The sequence below is a fragment of the Echiichthys vipera genome, assembly GCF_963691815.1.
Source record: "Echiichthys vipera genome assembly, chromosome: 3".
NCBI lineage: Eukaryota > Metazoa > Chordata > Actinopteri > Perciformes > Trachinidae > Echiichthys > Echiichthys vipera.
In genome coordinates, this window is record NC_139828.1 from 24,266,667 (window position 1) to 24,284,065 (window position 17,399).

Consider the following 17,399-nt stretch of genomic DNA (forward strand, 5'->3'; position numbering starts at 1 on the left):
CATATGAACCTTTGTGAGCACTTTGCTTCTCTCAGGGACGTAGTACACACACTCACCAACATGAAAAAAAAATGCAATTTAAATAATCAAAGTGAGACTATGTAACTAAGTAATAATACATTCTTCCACTTACAAATGAAAATGTGAATTTCTAAGTGCTCACTCTCAGGATTTTGCTACTACACTCTTTGGATAATGGATAATTTTAGCAAATGCTGTATAATAGACATTACTGTCAGTTCACTGATTATGACTCTTCCAAACGTGTGCACTGTTATGGTAGCTTAGCATTTTAGCTAATGCCAAAGACAGCTTAGAGTTTCCATTTCCGATAACTTGGGCCTGTACCACAGTAGCAACTGTAGTTCTGTTTTGAAAAATGAGAAATCCAGACATGGTTCATTACCATTATGGAAACAATTTTGTAGACGATACAAAATAAAGTACACTGTGTGCATTTTAAACAAATCACTCACTCTTGTGGATATGGAATACTTTATTAACTCTTGTTATATCTCCAGACTGCAAAACTTTGGTGCATTTGTTAAAGTTTCTCTTATACTTGGTAGAAACCGACCTACTATTATATGTATTGAGAAGGGGAGGGATGAAGGGGATGTGGTGGTGGGGGACTCTCTTAAAAGAAATTCAAAACTGAGTCTTGTGTTTCAGGCCTCAACTTGAATGTGTTTGAGACAGAGCAAATAAAATGATGTTTTTTATTTTCAGTGTAAATGTTTTCTGTCTTTTTCTGCATTTTCACCATCGTTTTAAACAAAAAGTTGTTAACCTGAAATGTCTTAGCTTCTGGACTGACAATAAGTAATTGATAATATGACTGATAATAAAGTGATAACCATTTTCTTTTAAGTGAATGTGTCAGTGTGTATTTGAACTCTGCATGTTGCATTGTTCAACCAAATTGCTCACACATGCTCCACTGCTTCCCGCAGATCTTAATGCCTGCAAGTTCAACCACACCTCACTGAACCTTGAGCCTCTGGACTACACTCATTCGCACTAACTGTTTCTTACGCTCCAACTTTTTTTCATGTGTCACTCATAAAAAGCTCCAAGGTTCCCCTGCTGTGGGGTTTACCTGGGAGGAGAAGGAGGAGCTCTCTGAGAGAGAGGGAAAGCTGTTTCACTGTCTCACGTGGCTTACTGAATAGCTCACAATGCAGTGGAATATATTGTTGCTTTGCAGTGTAGTTGTGTGGTTGTTTTTGCTTTGCTTTGCTCCGGTTTGTTCCTCTTCTGAGAAACACTCAAAGTGTAGGCATGATAGACACAGTCAGATCCATCAGAAGACACACAGTTCGAAAAAGTTCTGTGATCCTTCCTTCAACAACCAGACAGCAGGCACTGTCATGCAGGTAATACGGCGCTTTGTTGGATTTTTATATAAGTCAGGGGTGCCCAATCCTGCTCCTGGAGGGCCACTGTCCTGCATGTTTTAGGGTTCTCTCTGCTCTAACACACCTGAGTCTAAAGATTATGGAAGCTGTGACGAGCTTCTGCTGCTTGATAATGAGCACATCATTAGACTCAGGTGTGTTAGAGTAGAGAGAAACCTAAAATATGCAGGACTGCTTGCACTGTACAGTAATGGACACCCCTGATGTAAGTGTTTTCAGTCAGTAGTTCTGTCAGTAACGAGATTATGTTGCAAACCGTGTTGCAAAACAATGCCAAGGAATACTGACCCATTTCAAAAAGTAAATTTTAATCTGATGTATTTGTATGAGGCTACTATCACTATAAACATGAGTCTAAATCTGTCTCAAGAATAAAAGAAAAAATGGCATACTAAGCTTAACCCTAGATACCAAAACCTTCATCAGAGTACATATATCTTGTATCCGTTCCTGTATATGTCCATTTCCGACACACACTCTTTTCACTGTGTCTATCACCATGTGTGTTTCTTTCTGACTCCATGTCACACCCAGATTTATAACTCATTGGAGACAATGTATTTTCACATGTTATTGCATTTAATCATTTTGCAGTGTGATTACTTAGTGATAATAGCTTTCTCTCAAGCAGGTCAGTGGGGTTGGAGTGTTGCTTGTTATAATTGTCCCACAGTTGACTGTCCAGCTCTCTGTCTGTACAGAAGTGCAGCTCTGGCTTCTACAGAGAGAGGGCCGGACCATCCAGGGGTCAGTGCGTACCATGTAGCTGTAACGGACTCTCCAACGAGTGTGATGAGCAAACAGGGAACTGTGTGGTTGGTGCTTTCTCGTACAACACACACACACACACACACACACACACACACACACACACACACACACACACACACACACACACACACACACACACACACACACACACAATCACAATTGTAGATTAACATGACTTGACATTGACTGATAATGACTTAAAGGTTATGGCATTTGTGGCCCAAACCAAATGTAAAACATGTCGTCCATGTTGTTTGATCTGACCTCCAGAACTGTCAGTTTGACACCACCGGAGACCACTGTGAGCGGTGTAAGAAGGGTTACTATGGAAACGCAGCCAACAGGACCTGCCGTGGCTGTCCATGTCCCTTTACATGGAACAAGTCAGTGTCTTTTTATTACCTAACTCAACTAAGTTCAACTGATTCTTGCTCTGCATCAGCATGAAGCTCTTATTTCGTGCCACCGCAGTTTTGCTTTGGCCTGTCTGGACATCGGCTCAGGAGTGGTTGAATGTTTGTGTAAACGTGGTTACAGCGGAGCCAGCTGTGAGAGGTGTGTGCTTCTCAAGATACTCCATAAAACACAAGCATCATTTACATCTCAAGTTACTGTATTATCAGTTCAGAAAAATGTTGCAATTTAATCCCTATTGTCCACTGCTCAATACAAGACACATAGATTATGTTAACGTGTAGGCCTGGCACCATAAATATGAAAGCTCAAAAGTAGCTTCCTTTCTTGTTTTTCTCTTTAAGATGTGCATTTGGTTACTATGGCAATCCAGCAGTGCATGGAGGCAGCTGCAAACCCTGCAATTGCAAGGATGGCTTGAACATTTGTGATTCTCTGACTGGAGGTACGTTTTCACACAAATAAAGACCATTGCAGTGTTTTGAGTTAAATAGAGTCATAACCATCAGTTTTCCTAATATGTGTCCCTAATGGAGAGTCATTCATTACAATGTCTTCAGTTTCTAGTAACTTAGTCCATATCTAACTGTGATGTATATGCTTTAACTGAGTCATTTATTGCTCAGTAAACTAGCTTTAACCCTAAACACTAAACCATGAAATAATAGCCAGAAATTTCTATTATTTTTTTAATTGAAGTATATTTAATCGAACAAAACAAAATGGCCTATAAAAAGGGATATAATGGCAAATTACCTTATTTCTGCAGTGTCACATCTGATACATACGTGCCAATTTACTATAGAATAAACTAAAAAAGTATATAAGTAATTAAGTTGTAATAAATATTCATATTAAAAATATGAGTAACAATAGAGATGTTATTTGTAACTTTATTAAAAAGAGTCTGTGAAAGAGGGCAGCCATTATTGAATTTGTATTCAAAGGACCTCTGCTGCCTGTGCAAGGTTAATCCACCAGGGGGCAGATTTCATGTGCCACATGGCATTTGACAGGTTTTGAGGAAAGAGTTGACTTGTGGATGACAGAGGTTGCAGAAAAGTACAGAAAACCATGCATCAAATATGATATGACTGACATGTGATAAGTTCCACTTGAATACCCTCCCCCTCTGACAGAGTGCATCATGTCTGGTAACAGCAGCAGTGGTGCTAGCTGCCATGGTGAGTTTGTGTTGAAGATTTATCTTGCAATCATATTTTAACATGAAGAGTTGCATAAAAATGTGAATGTATTAAAGTTTTTCATCCTCTCTTTGTATTTGCTGACAGAATGTGACAGCTGCACTGTCTCCTTACTGGTTGATTTGGAAAAGATGGATGATGTCCTGGCTCGGCTGGAGCAGCAGCTGCAGATTGTCACTAATGGTCCTGTTTCACACCCCAGGCTGAACAACCTGCAGGCTAATGACTCTGAAACCAAGGTAGTAAGAAAGTGTTTTGTCGGAAGAAAAAGATCCCAGCTTCTGTTCGTCCCACACAATGTTTCTCCATGTTCAGAGTACTTCTCAGTCCTTCTGTTTTGCAGATTCTGGTTGAGAGATACAGCACTGCTGTGAGACACCTGGAACCAAAGGTTGAACAGCTGGAAACAGATGTGGATGTTGTCGGAGATGACTTAAATCAATTGAATGACAAGGTACCTTGAGTGAATTTTTCCTCAATTAATCAAACTGAAACTCCATCATGAGTTTAGGAGGATGATTCCTTCTTCATTATATTGTAAATGTGAATTATTGTTTGAATACAGCAGGAAGTAGTTTTATAAACTGATAACATCACATATGAAATATGAAACATAAGACATTAAAAAGCTCATAATGTCATTTTAACCCTGCTCTTTTTAGTGCAGAATGTAAACAATGAATGTACACAAACTGATCTGAAAACACACGAGAAGCCTTGATGCAATTTAAAAAAAATTTTTTATCATCTTTCCAGACACTTAACACTTTATTAGATCTGGAGAAGGTCTTGCAGAATGTGAATGGAACAAAGGCAGAGGATATTTTCCCTGAAGCTGAAGCCATCGGTACAGCAATACAAGGTACATCAGTTGACATCAATATGATATATGCGTTTGCGTTGTAGTGACATCACACCACTGTTCTGCATGCTGGCAGATGTCAGATTGGGCCAAAGTCAGCAGATCATTCTTGCCTCTCTCGTCAAAGTCTTTGTTGGACTTGTGAAGGAAATAGAATGGCAAGTCAAAGAGAGCTTTTGCCACAGTTATCATTAACAGAAGTGTTTCTGCCATTGTGACCTCACAGATTTAATAAAGCAGCCAACTGAGGTGAAACCTGGACGGTCAGTCTCTCTGTCTGAAAACGACAAAGCAAGGATGATGGAGGAGGCTCAGCGCATTGTGCAGGAAATGAAAGAGAGGGGCTGCACTGCTCAGAGAGACAGAGCTGGCAGAGAGCAAGAGGACGCACACAGATGTGAGAAAATGTTTTCATTGGCTGCTTTCTGGCATAGAGATTATGTTCAGTTTATGGATGAAATGTTGCACCTGGTGTTTGGCTCCTCCTCACACTCTGAAGCAAACCACATTCACTTCGAAGTGATGTGATGTAGAAGGCACTTCACACAGGGCAGGCCACTTTCAAAAATTAACAACTCCCTTACTTTTACAGCTGCAACCACCATAACAAACACTTCTCTTCTAGATTTGATGAACAACAACAATAAATACATTCAGTGATAGGTTTATTTTGTATGATGATATCACATAATCATATTTAATGAATCTTTGTCAGTAGGTCTCTCCTTAACGTATTTAGGCCAAGCAGGTTCTTGTGGTTAGCAGGAGGGCGCCCAGCAAATAACAAAATAACATATCATTTAAAAAGAAAAAGGATTTGGATTTGAACTTGCAGATCTCAACCTTGTACGGCATTTTGGGAAATGCGTATGTTCACTATCTTTCTAGGTTTAGATAAGAAGGTTGATGCCTGTACGCAAAATATGAAGCTACAGCCGGTTAGCTTAGCTTAGCTAGCCTGGCTCTGCCCAAAAGTAACAAATTCCACTTACAGTACAGCAATGTGAACTAAATAGTGGACTTTTGCTCGATTCTGTTGCCCATAATAAAGTGTTGAATTATTCCTTATGATATATTTCTATGTTTGGATGAACAAAAGAAGCAAAACATGCCTGAATTGATAAAAGGGCAGCACAGATAAAATGTAATTGCAAGCCAAAAATAGTAATGTTTCTTATGCAGCTCTGGTTGTTGAGGGACAGATGGATACTGATATCCAACAATCACGAACCCTGAATATTAACATCAAAGTAACAAAGTGCAGATTGCCTCAATGTGGGAAACCCAGAGTCTGTGTGTTGTCCCCAGTGTTGGATATTATCAGGAACAACATGACAGATCCTGTGGAGACCAAACGGCTTGTACTGAATCAGACTGCCGACTCCCTGATGAGCTCTTCTGTGAGGGAAGTGGTTGAGCTGCTTTCAGACGCAGAACACAGACTGGACAGGATACAGGGTCTTAACCTGAAGGGTCTTACTACCGTACAACAGGTGATGTGGAACACAGCTGGCATTAGTTCTATCATCTTACTCTGCAGTGTCATGCTGATGTTTTCACCTCTCTTTGTCCGTTATTTTTCAGCATCTTCAATCTCAGCTGGAGACAGAACAAAGTACGCTCCTTCCTGTGACTGAAATGACCAAAGATCTGCTAAAGATTATCACCCACATCTTCTTAATGCTTGAGGAAATTAAAGAAGTAAGCAGACATAGATCGATGGTATTCCTAATGTCTTCTTATCCATTTTGAAATTTAGAGTTTCTTGTAGTCCGACAAATTAGTTCTATGGTAAGGATGCCCTCTTACCCTTTCTTAGCTGACAGTTTCGGCTGTACTCCAGCCTTCCTCAGAGCTGCTGTTTTCTTCCAGGTATGACGTCTTTTATGAAAGGGTGAGAGGACATCCTTACCATAGAACTAATTTGCCTGACTAGAAGAAACTCTAAATTTCAAAAAGTAAGCAGATATCTTTTACCACCATGATTTCACGGGACAAGTTGAGCTAAGTTTATCGTGTGTACATTGCAGGAATATGAGAATCATGCAGCTCAGCTGGACGGTGCAAAGCTGGAACTCTTTAAAAAGTTAAACAACATCTTGGCAAAGGTTAATATCGTAACTAAAGCTGAGGAGCATGCAGAGGAGCTCAACAGAGCGGCAGCAGAATTTCAACAGTGAGTGTGAAGCAGAGGGACCCAATGAAGTGAATAGATATAATTTAGATGGACACTGAAGACAGCTTTTTGTGTGCTGACATTAATACACCATGCTATATGTTATTCCAGAGTTCTTCATATCAACAGTACTGGCCTACTCAGTGTGCTGGGTACAGGAGCTTTTCACAACATCATAAATGTCATAGAAAAGGCAGAAAATCAGTCCAGAGAGGCTGCAGCTCAAACCGTACAGGTAACTTAGGTGATATTAGTGGTGTATGAATGAGAAAATAAATGTTATATAACAAAAAATAGTAATTAATAGTTAATATGCTTCTATTATTCTATACTAATTAGGATGTAAAGGATGAAGGCCTGTTCAACAGGGCTGAAAGGCTCAAAGATAATTCAACTAGTTTACAGACAGAAGCCAACGTGATGCAGAGTGACCTTAAAAGTGCGTAAACAGAATTATTTCTATTAAAGCAATTCTTACCTTACTTGCATGTCTCAGTTAGAGCACTCAGGGCTTCCATCAAAAGTCAGACCCTCTTCCCCCTGCCTGACCTCTGATGTTCCCTCCTCCCCTGCTCCCCTGACAGGTGCGTTGAGAGAGAAATGCTGCGTTCAAGTGCCATAGGAAGTCCCCCTAGGCAAAGTGGAACCTCCGCCTCGAGGTTCGGGGGAGATCGAGCTACCCCATATTCGCTAGTAGGAGGTTCACTTTGACAAGTATTCCAGTGCACTTTGCCTAGTTGGAGGTCCGAAACTTCGGACTTCCCATGGCACTTGAATGCAGCATGAGCAGCAATTGAAACAGAGCGATGACAGGCAAGAAGCTCTGCAAATAATCTTATTCAGACCGAATAAAATGATTGCTCAGACCTTTATCAGAAATATATGAGAATTGAATATTGATTAGTTACAACACCTAGTGGATTTCTTTTACATTTTAGTGTGCCATACGCTTATTAGGAGCATTTTAGGGTAATAAAAGAAAAGTGTAAAAATGCCTGAAAGGTAAGAATTGCTTTAACTCAGAAACATTTTATTAATTTTATATTCACAAAAGTGAAAAGCTTTTTGATTTCTTTTGAACAGCGCTGTCACAAAGAGTGACCCTCCTCAAAGATTGTGTGAATGAGCAGAAGGAAAAAGGAGAGACACTGAGGATGGACATTTCAACCGTCAATGACAACCTCAAAAAGATCAGAAGAGGTCCGTGGATCACTTGACAAGAAAAGATTACACACTGTACCCGTGTCACAGTAGATCATTGTGGGCTTTTGATTTCAGATGACACAGACGTCCTGATAGAGTCTGCCAAAGCAGCTGCCTCTGCCTCGAACTCCACAGTCAGTCATATAACAGAGAGCCTGAGGAACATCAGCCAGGACGTGGAGAGCATAACTTTGAGCAATCTCAGTGGGAATATAGATGATATGTTGGCTGATGCAGACCGGGCATGTGAGTATTTAATTGCATTTTTAAAAATCCATTACGTGTTATCTTGGAGCTGGAATATAATGATTGTTGTTTGTTTTCTGTGTCTATTCAGTGAAGAACTTGAACACAGCCCTCCCTGTGTTGGAAGACAAAATCACACAAGTTGAGGCTCTAAGTGGGAAGGTGCCTCCTAGTGCCAACATAACAGAGAGCATCGGGAGGATCAAGGATGTGATAGAGGAGACGAGAAACTTTGTTCATAGGGTAAAGTATTCCTTTTCACGTGTTTTTTATTGCCTGCCAGCTTCTCAATTAAAAGCTACTATAATCAATACTTTTATGGATGGATGAGAAGGCTATGTGAAAGGTGGCGCTCATGGTGATGAACCCAGAGATAATCATCACCTGACTCCTCAAGTGTCTTTCGGCACATTTTTTTGGTTTCAAGACTGTTCACTCTCACAGCTCTCATAAGACGTTTTACAGATCGGAGGAACTTTTTCACATTTCTGATAACCCCCTTTCTACTGTGTCTGCTCCATAGATTGTATTTTAAGCTCCTCTTTTTACTTTCCCAGCACAAGAGGAACCGTAAGTGACGTGAGTGACATAACTGCAGTAGTTGGTTGAACAAATTAGCCAATGCAAAACTGACAACCACTACTTAAAAACCTGTTAGCCATATGACCAACAGTAAAAAAAAACAAACAAACGGCTCTTAAGGAAAAATATGGAAGAAAACACAGACAAATGGACTGACAGTGAAGTCCAGGCTTTACTGAGCATATACGACGAGGGAAATACAGCGCCATTTTGACTCATCAAAGCGAAATATAAGAATAGCGGGCTTACACAATTTCAGTATCACCGGTGCAAATGCATACAGAAAAAAATCCCTTGAAGCTAGTTTGGAGTTTGGTCCTAAAACGCATATAGTTTCATTTTAAGTTGGAGCAGGTTTCTCTTTTCCATGAAAAAAGCTCTAAAACCTGTACAGTATCTGCAGCACCAAAGGACAAAGTTAGCAAATAGCTGGTGAACATAGTGGAGCCCTTTCAGTAGAAGTTAAAGATTCCTCAGGAGCTGGTGGAGACCAAAAATAAGCTAAAAGGACAGTGCATAGTGGACAAGGTGCTAATGTGTCAGTGTTGGGTTCACAGCTTATTTCTGCTGCACCCAAGTGGCAAAAAATTAGTTATTGCAGGTTTAACGAAAAAAGACACAAAAAACATATTTTTCCATATATCCATATTTACACCAATACCTTTGATTGATCTTCTCATAGCTCTCAATTGCCTCCACTTTCAACGGAAAAGGTCACGTTGAACTTCATCCTCCGAAGAACCTCGAAGACATAAAAGTGTTTACAGCTGTCGATCTGCTTCTCAATCGCCATCAAAACGCTATCTCCAAGGCCGACTACAGGCGATTACGACGTCAGAATAAACACAGAGATGCCAGCGTCTTTGTTTTTTACCTGGGCAACAAGGATGTGAGTGTGTGTGAATTACAGATACCGTACGTAGATGTGTCTGTCAAGTAACAGTAGCAGAACATTTTTAGATATCCGCAATTATCTTTTATCTTTAATTTTCAGGCTTCTGGAGACTACATTGGGATGGCTATCAGAAAAAATGTGTTGATTTGTGTTTACAAGTTGGGTGGAGTTGTCCATGAGGTGGAAACCAGTCAAATAACAGCAACCTCCAATGTGAACTCCTCAGACTTTGACAGGGTTATTTTCTACAGGTAATTTACGCACACAAGTTTAGAAAGTGAACATAGATTTTCTACCTTAAGGTTGTTGGGGAATGTACCGCACTAAACTTTCTCCACTAAGTGTAATTAACAGATTGCTTCTATGTTTCAACATTTCCTGCAGAGTTTACCAAGATGCAGAAGTTAACATCACACAGAACTTCACATCGCAGAAGCCAGTCAGCCTCTCTCCTAAACGTAACCTTCCAAACACGATGAGTGGCGTCCTCACACTGGATACAGACAGTCTTGTTTTCTATGTGGGCGGCTACCCTGAGGACTTTACAGTAATGAATCACTGTATTTAATTGCCACTCTGGTAGAAACTTTTATTTATTTTAATAGGCAGTGGGAATTGCAAAGTCTCAGGCACAAACTTTTGACATAATTAGTATCTCAAACTTTTGACTTTTTTTTCTTTTACTTAAGCTCCTTTCACACATGCAATGCAAACTTGATATTAACTATCAGTAAACCAGTGGGGCTGTATGTGAGAACGCAAATGTCTGATTCAGTCGGACCTGTCATCAATCAGAGCTCTTAGTTCAAAGACCGCGTGTGAACACATCCGCTCATTCTTGTATCTATGTATCCACAGAGAATGAATGGGCATTTATGTATAGCGGAAGTAAACAAACGTTCAACGGTGAAGGGGAAGGGTCAGTTATACAAAGACAAAAATGTCTAACTTAAGAGAGAAGATTTGGAAACTTCTGTCAGTAAGGACTGACGGCAAAATCATCAGGCAAATTCAAAGATTTTGACCAAATTAAGAACTGTCTCTGTCGACGTGGTGTAATCCATATCATGTCCTGCCTCCTGCCACTCTACCCAGGCGCCACCCCTCGTCTACACCAGAGTATTTTCAGTAATTGAAGACGCGTCTAACACAGACTGCGGTTGTGTGCTGCATGTGTGAAAGGAAACTCCAGACTGTCTCCGGACCGGATTCTCCTGACAGTGTCTAGGGTTCATATGTGAAAGCAGTTCTAGTAGTGCATAACTCATTTAGTCAAATGTATGACTTAATCTCTCAATTTTGACTGAGCAAATCAGATTTAATATTTCACAAGTTTGACTTGGTTTGCAATTTGGTTTTGGAAAGTGGTAATAATTAATGGTGATTTTACTTACCATCATTATTATTCTTTTTTTTACATTTCATGTATTTTTTTCTTTTCTTGACCCAAATGGGCTTCCATATTGAAGTCACACAAACTATGAAGTCACAGGTCCAAGTCAAAGATCTAAATCTCTGAAATACCAGAGAGCTTTTACTGGGGCATATGGGACAGACATTATTATCAGTAAGATCATAAATGAACCACAAATGTGAGCAATCATTGACCTACTGCAGAGGAAAATATAGTTGTCCAGTGTTGTGAATATGCTCAGTGACATGTTAACATTTCCAGAGCCTCTTCTTTTGCTTCTTGTAGCCTCCAGTGGAGCTGCGCTACCCTAATTACAGAGGAGCAATGAAACTCTCCTACATTAATGACAGTCCTGTTTCTCTGCTCAACTTCAAGCGGGCAGTGAATATGGATGCAAAGCAGCCTGCTGTTAAGTAAGCATTAAACATTTTCAAGAAGTGCATACTGTTTACAGAGAAATGGTCAAATAGTGATGAAATCTTTCCTTCCTTGTCTAGGATTCCCCAGTCAGAGGTGTCTGATTTTTATGAGGGAAACGGTTACCGCAATGCATTCATAAAGGACCCAGACAAGATAAAGAGAAGAGTGTTCAAATTTCACACAAACAGCCGAGAGACAAACGCATTGCTATTCTACATTGGAAATGAAGTATGATGTTTCTAATTAAGTTGAACAGATTCATAGAAGCACCAGTCAAACACTTACTGATAACAGGTGTATGCTCTACAAATAGAAAATGAAATATTATCAAGTAAAAACAGTGGAGGGGAACATTGTGTGGGTTACTTGTGGTCACGGGCGTAGCACTGGTAAGGTTAGCTAGAGTTAGCTAGCTAGTTACTATTATTTATACTGAGCAAAGACTGCTGATGTAAGGGCCTAACATTTAGTGCTACACCCGTGCATGTGGTAAACATATGACACAATTTTGGGTTTTATTTGCTACAGGAGTCATTTTTCTGTGTATTTGTGGAAAGAGGCTTCCTGGTGCTTCAAGGACAACAAGCAGGCCGAGAGTTCAGACATCAGAGTGCTGACAAAGTGTCTCTATTTGTAAGATGGGTGAATTTACTTTACATAATGAACAGTAGGCAGTGCAAGCTTTCTGATTTATGTATGAATTGTTCTACTAAAATCCTATGTCCTGTCACAGGACAAAGACTTTGCAATCACCATTGCAGACACGTTTATTGTGCACTATGGACCACAGCAGATCTTCACAGTTCTCAATCGAGCACACTACATGAGTTATTACATCGGGGGTCTACCAGCGCAGCTCAGACTGAGGTAACCGAACAGACACATGCAGCATTCACAATTGAGCCCATTAGATTAGCCTTTGCTACTGTTGTCTGCCTGCTTACACCTTTGAATCTCAGACACAACATCACAGCCTCACCGCTGAGAGGATGTGTGGATCACCTGACAGCAGACGCTGAGATTGTTACTTACAACAGGACGATTGGTGTCAGCGATGGATGTCCATTCTCACTTCTGGTAGACGAGAGAGGAAGTAGATGAGTAGGATTCATGGCTGCTGCAAACTGTTCTCATCCCAACTTGTCACATACAGAGGTTTTGTCAGGACCCCTTGGACTTTGTCGCTCTTACTTCTTGAGCTCTTGTTCTGAGTGTCCAATATTGCAGCAGAGGGGTTCGAAGCCTGGGGTGTCTCATACAGACGTCAGTGTCAAACGCTGAGGGCCGTGACAAAACGTTACTATTTGACATCTGTTGGAATGAGAACTGGCTGGGCTGCTTCATGCATAACTGAACTTTGAGGATAGAATCTAATCTGGTGTGTTTCTGGCTTGTGTAGGGTGTTCGTTCAGCTACGTTGTATTCCGCTCTGTCTGTTGATTCCCCGTCTGTCGGGATTGAACAGCCAGTCAGAGTCTCTGTGGGCTTCAGGAGCACAGACAGACATGGTCCTCTTCTCAGCAGCGGCTCTCAGGTAAACCCTCAAGGCCTCACATCCAGCTTCAAAGCTCGATTGGTCAGTATTTCGGGGTCTTTCTGGGTCTTTCTGCTCTCTGCGTCTCTGCTCCATCATTGCAGCCGGGGAATTGTCCTAATGGCTCGTTTAAAGACACAGTTTCTGAATACAGGATGTGTGTATTTCTCTGGGGATTCAGTGTTTTGATACTTTCACAGTGTTTAAATAGCACCTTGACCTGCTCTATAATAACAAGAAAGATATGGAAATCTCACTTTTGACAATGCTGGATTTTTAAAGCTAAAGATCATGACAGTATTAGTATTCTCTAAACGCTGCAGGGCTCCATCTCTGTCCATGACCTCCAACTGTCCCTGGCCGATGGCTTTGTAGTATTAAAGAGTGATAATTATACCTTGAGGTCGGATAAAAGGTACAGTGATGGAAGCTGGCACTACTTGTCTGCGTTGAGGAGGCCAACAGGGTAAGATTAATCCTATTTTTGTACATTTATCTCAATTTAAATTTAAATCACACCTTAACTGAACTCGTCTTGGTTTCCTCAGGTTGGAGCTCAGCATCGATAATGGAAAAGTGATTCAGGGGAAATCGCCTCACATCAGGCCAGTGGATCAACATTTACAAGGACGGTCATTTAAAGGCTGCATTGCTAATCTTTACACAAGGAGGTTTGGAAATATTAGAAATCCATTTACATGTTTTTAAATACCACAGCTGTTTTAACACAGAGATATCTCTCTGTCTTCTAATATCACAACTTTATGTTTATTTAGCCCTGAGCAGAGCTTTATACCTGCCGATCTGAGCTCATTTTCACAAAGGGGAGGAGTAGTCCTTGGACTGTGCAGTCTCCATCTGCCGCCGCACACTGAGCTCCTACCAGCACCTGTGCTGAAAAAAAGGCCCCAGAAACGAAAACATGTGAGTGCAACAAGCCATTAAGTCCATCATAATAAGTCACCCACTGCTTTTATAATAAGATGGTGATGCTGGTCATTTCTCCGTGGCGTGTTAGATTCAGGCTCCGGCAGGCAGCCAGTGTAAACACCGGCGAGCACATCGTAGTGAATACCAGCTCTGTGAGGAGCAGAGCTGGCTCAGTTACACCCTGCCGCAACAGGACCTCAATCACAGGTAACTGTAGTTATAAATAAACAATAAAACACTTTCTTTCTTAAAGATGTGGAAAGAATGACAGTGTTGTTCAGAAATGCATAAGTGACTTCAATGTTGTCCTCCTCTTGTGTCTCAGGCCTCACTTCTCCCTTGATATAAAGACCAATTCATCCAAAGGGCTGATCCTCCATATAGCAGGGAGCGGAGTCATCCCCCTGCTGGCTCTGTACACGGCCAATGGCAAAATAAAAATGTCACTTGGGCTAAACAGAATCATCCAGCACAAGCAGAGGAGCAATGACGGGAACTGGCACAGAGTAATTCATCATTTGCTGCGCCCCCGAGCGCCCCACAGATAACAGTGACAAATTTACCACTCAAAATCAGCAGTTTGCTCTTGTGTGTAATCACAGTCTTCTATTACACACAAGAGCAAACAAAAGCAGCTTTTTATTTCTGATTTTGTCATCTGATTATATCAACTGCAGCAAGCTAGGACGAGCTAACGCTGGTGCTTAGACTCCATTAGTTAAAACTGTCTCCAGCTTACTTTTCAGTTTGTTTGTTTCGTTTTTTTCAAAACCATAAAAATGATCCAAAATATCGACACAATGGCTTCATGAATGAAAAGCAAGTTTAGCAAACACAGTGCTATGTAGGGGGTCATCCCGATGTTTGCCGGTCGCATAGGCCTCTGCCTTCGCTGATTTAATTCAGCATTTTGTTAGGGTTAGGGGTTAAGGTTAGGGGGTATTGTTAGGGTCTACATAGGCCTATTTGTCAGGGATTCGGCACTATTTGCAGAAAGATAACAGACCGGGGAACATGGGAGCCTTTCTGTGAAAAGCAGGGAACATTGGACAAAGGTGTCAAAAAAAGGTCCAATGTTTCCCTGTCACAAACAAAACGGCGAACATAGGACCCGGGGAACATAGCTTATATGTAGCACTGGTTTGGCTAGGAGTTAGCTCATGATATGCACCTTGAATATGGAAATAATGCTACTAAATACTAACCTGGCTTATCAGATGGGCAGGCGCTTTCAAAATATACCTGGCAGGTTACTGGATGAACCATCTGTCTATCAAAACCTTCCCAAAGTAAATCAGGAGAAGAGAGAAAACATCTTTTCCATCAAGAAAAGACTTCAGTGCCTATCTCTGTTCTCAATGAAGAAAAAACTCCGGTTCTGATAAAAATGTCCAAAACTTGACATGCCTTCAGTCCTAGTTATGGTCGCTAAAGATCACAGGGACAGAAACTTAAAACTCTGTTTGAAGTCTTGAGGCGAATGACTTGTGTTGAGTCACTTTACCTGTGTGTGACAGGTTGAGTTCAGTGTGGAGAAGAGCACTTTTCATCTGCTGGTTGATGGGATCCGCGTCACTGATGGACATCTGCCAAACAGTGAGGGGTTATCTTTAGACCTGCACAACCCTGTGTATCTGGGAGGTGATCCCATGAGCAAGAACACAAAGGTCTGTACCACACCTCAGTGTTTGACTGCTTCTTTAACGGACATATTTCCCTCATCTGTTCTTTTCCCCTCCTGTCCTCCCTCAGGGGCATAACATTCCAATGAACAGTGTTGTTGGTTGCATACGGGATTTCAAAATGAACGAGGTAGTTATCGGGGAACCTGAGTCAAGCTACAGAACTTTACCCTGCTTCGATGGGCTCACAGAGATGGGGACATACTTTGGCGGGGGTCACATCATCTTAGGTTTGTGTAATTTCATGGATTCCGACGATTTTTTTTATTGTTGTCATTGTAGGAGTACAACAGACACTGACCTCCAATCTAAAAGGATTATTTCTATTTTAGACAATTACTTTCCCGTTGGATCCAAGTTCGAGTTGGCCTTCGAGCTGCGTCCTCAATACCTGACAGGTCTTCTCTTCCATGTTCAAGGTCACGGGGCCAGCCTTAATGTGTTCTTAATTGAAAACAAGGTGAATCCTTCTGAGAATAAACTATGAGACCACAATGTGAAAGAAAAACTGCATTGAATAACCAGAAACTATGTCAGTGACTGTAATCCTCTACCAGGTGGGTGTGAAAGTGACTGATGGTGACGGTGCTGTCAGCGTCTCAGTGACTCCTCGTGAAGGCCTCTGTGGAAGAAAGTTTCACAAGGTTGAAGGTACGACTTCTCATGCTGTCATCATTACACAAACTTGATGATACATAAGTATATGCTTTTTAGATTTGAATTTTATTGCCCCCCAGTTTCCAAACAACATGACGTTATCAAACTTACGGTGGACTCCATATCTCAGCTGAAACCCATCTCCTTATCATCCACCTCAACAACACTGGATACACTTTACGTAGGAGGTAAATCTTTCAGGATATACATATATAGTACACACACACACACAAACACACAGACACACACACACACACACACACACACATGGGAAATTGCATTAAATAAAATCAAAGGCAACTAAATATACTTAATAGATGAATAGTTAAACATGGTGTACAGTTTATGAGTGTGTATGAGACAAGCTTTTCTTTCTGCTTTTACTTTTCTACACTCAGGGACAACAAAGCAGAAGGGATTCCCTGTGAACTCACCATTTGTTGGCTGCTTACGAAATCTGAAGCTTAATGGAAGACCTGTTGCATTTGAGTCAGAATCCCGGATGGTTGACCCTGTCAGCATCAATAGATGCCCTGCAGACTAAGGACATGTCGCTAATGAAAGAACAACTGCTTTAACTCCACAGGCCCTTTAGTATCATTTCAAATTCATACTGTGCAGGCAGGCTTTGTTGAAACCTCAACAGCTGCTGTTGCTACAGCTGACAACCTTTCCATTTTCACATGGCACACAAGCAGTATACACTGATAAAGGGACAGATTTACCACTCGAAATAACGATAAGTTAAGCTAAATTTCTGTCAATTTCTGTTTTCAAATATGTCAACTACAAAGACATCTATCTCTAGCAGAAATCTACTGTAGACTCACTCATCACTCATCTTCAACCGCTTATCTGGGGTCGGGTCGCGGTGGCAGCAGCTCTAGCAGGGGACAGCTAGTTAATAAAGCCAATGTAAGCTTAGCCACGCATGGATTGTATTTACATTTTTGTGTTGATGAATATCACACTGAATGCCACTTAAAAACA

General features: G+C 41.0%; 1 protein-coding gene across 1 annotated transcript; it reads left to right on the plus strand.

The window, feature by feature from the left end:
- Positions 1-1,608: 1,608 nt before the first annotated feature.
- On the plus strand, positions 1,609-16,953 carry lama3 (laminin, alpha 3; the record flags this gene model as incomplete). The annotated part of the gene is made up of 38 exons (XM_083911470.1): positions 1,609-1,623; positions 2,120-2,233; positions 2,460-2,572; positions 2,661-2,744; positions 2,948-3,048; positions 3,743-3,787; positions 3,896-4,047; positions 4,152-4,262; positions 4,565-4,670; positions 4,897-5,067; positions 5,979-6,163; positions 6,255-6,371; positions 6,701-6,846; positions 6,958-7,081; positions 7,343-7,430; positions 7,930-8,046; positions 8,125-8,295; positions 8,387-8,538; positions 9,560-9,766; positions 9,872-10,023; positions 10,157-10,319; positions 11,472-11,599; positions 11,684-11,834; positions 12,135-12,239; positions 12,340-12,473; positions 12,566-12,683; positions 13,006-13,140; positions 13,464-13,606; positions 13,689-13,811; positions 13,917-14,064; positions 14,159-14,277; positions 14,396-14,576; positions 15,588-15,737; positions 15,823-15,982; positions 16,085-16,212; positions 16,310-16,403; positions 16,490-16,597; positions 16,808-16,953. The coding sequence occupies 38 exons, from the start codon at positions 1,609-1,611 to the stop codon at positions 16,951-16,953; spliced, it is 4,905 nt and encodes a 1,634-aa protein (XP_083767596.1).
- Between the last annotated feature and the right edge of the window lie 446 nt (positions 16,954-17,399).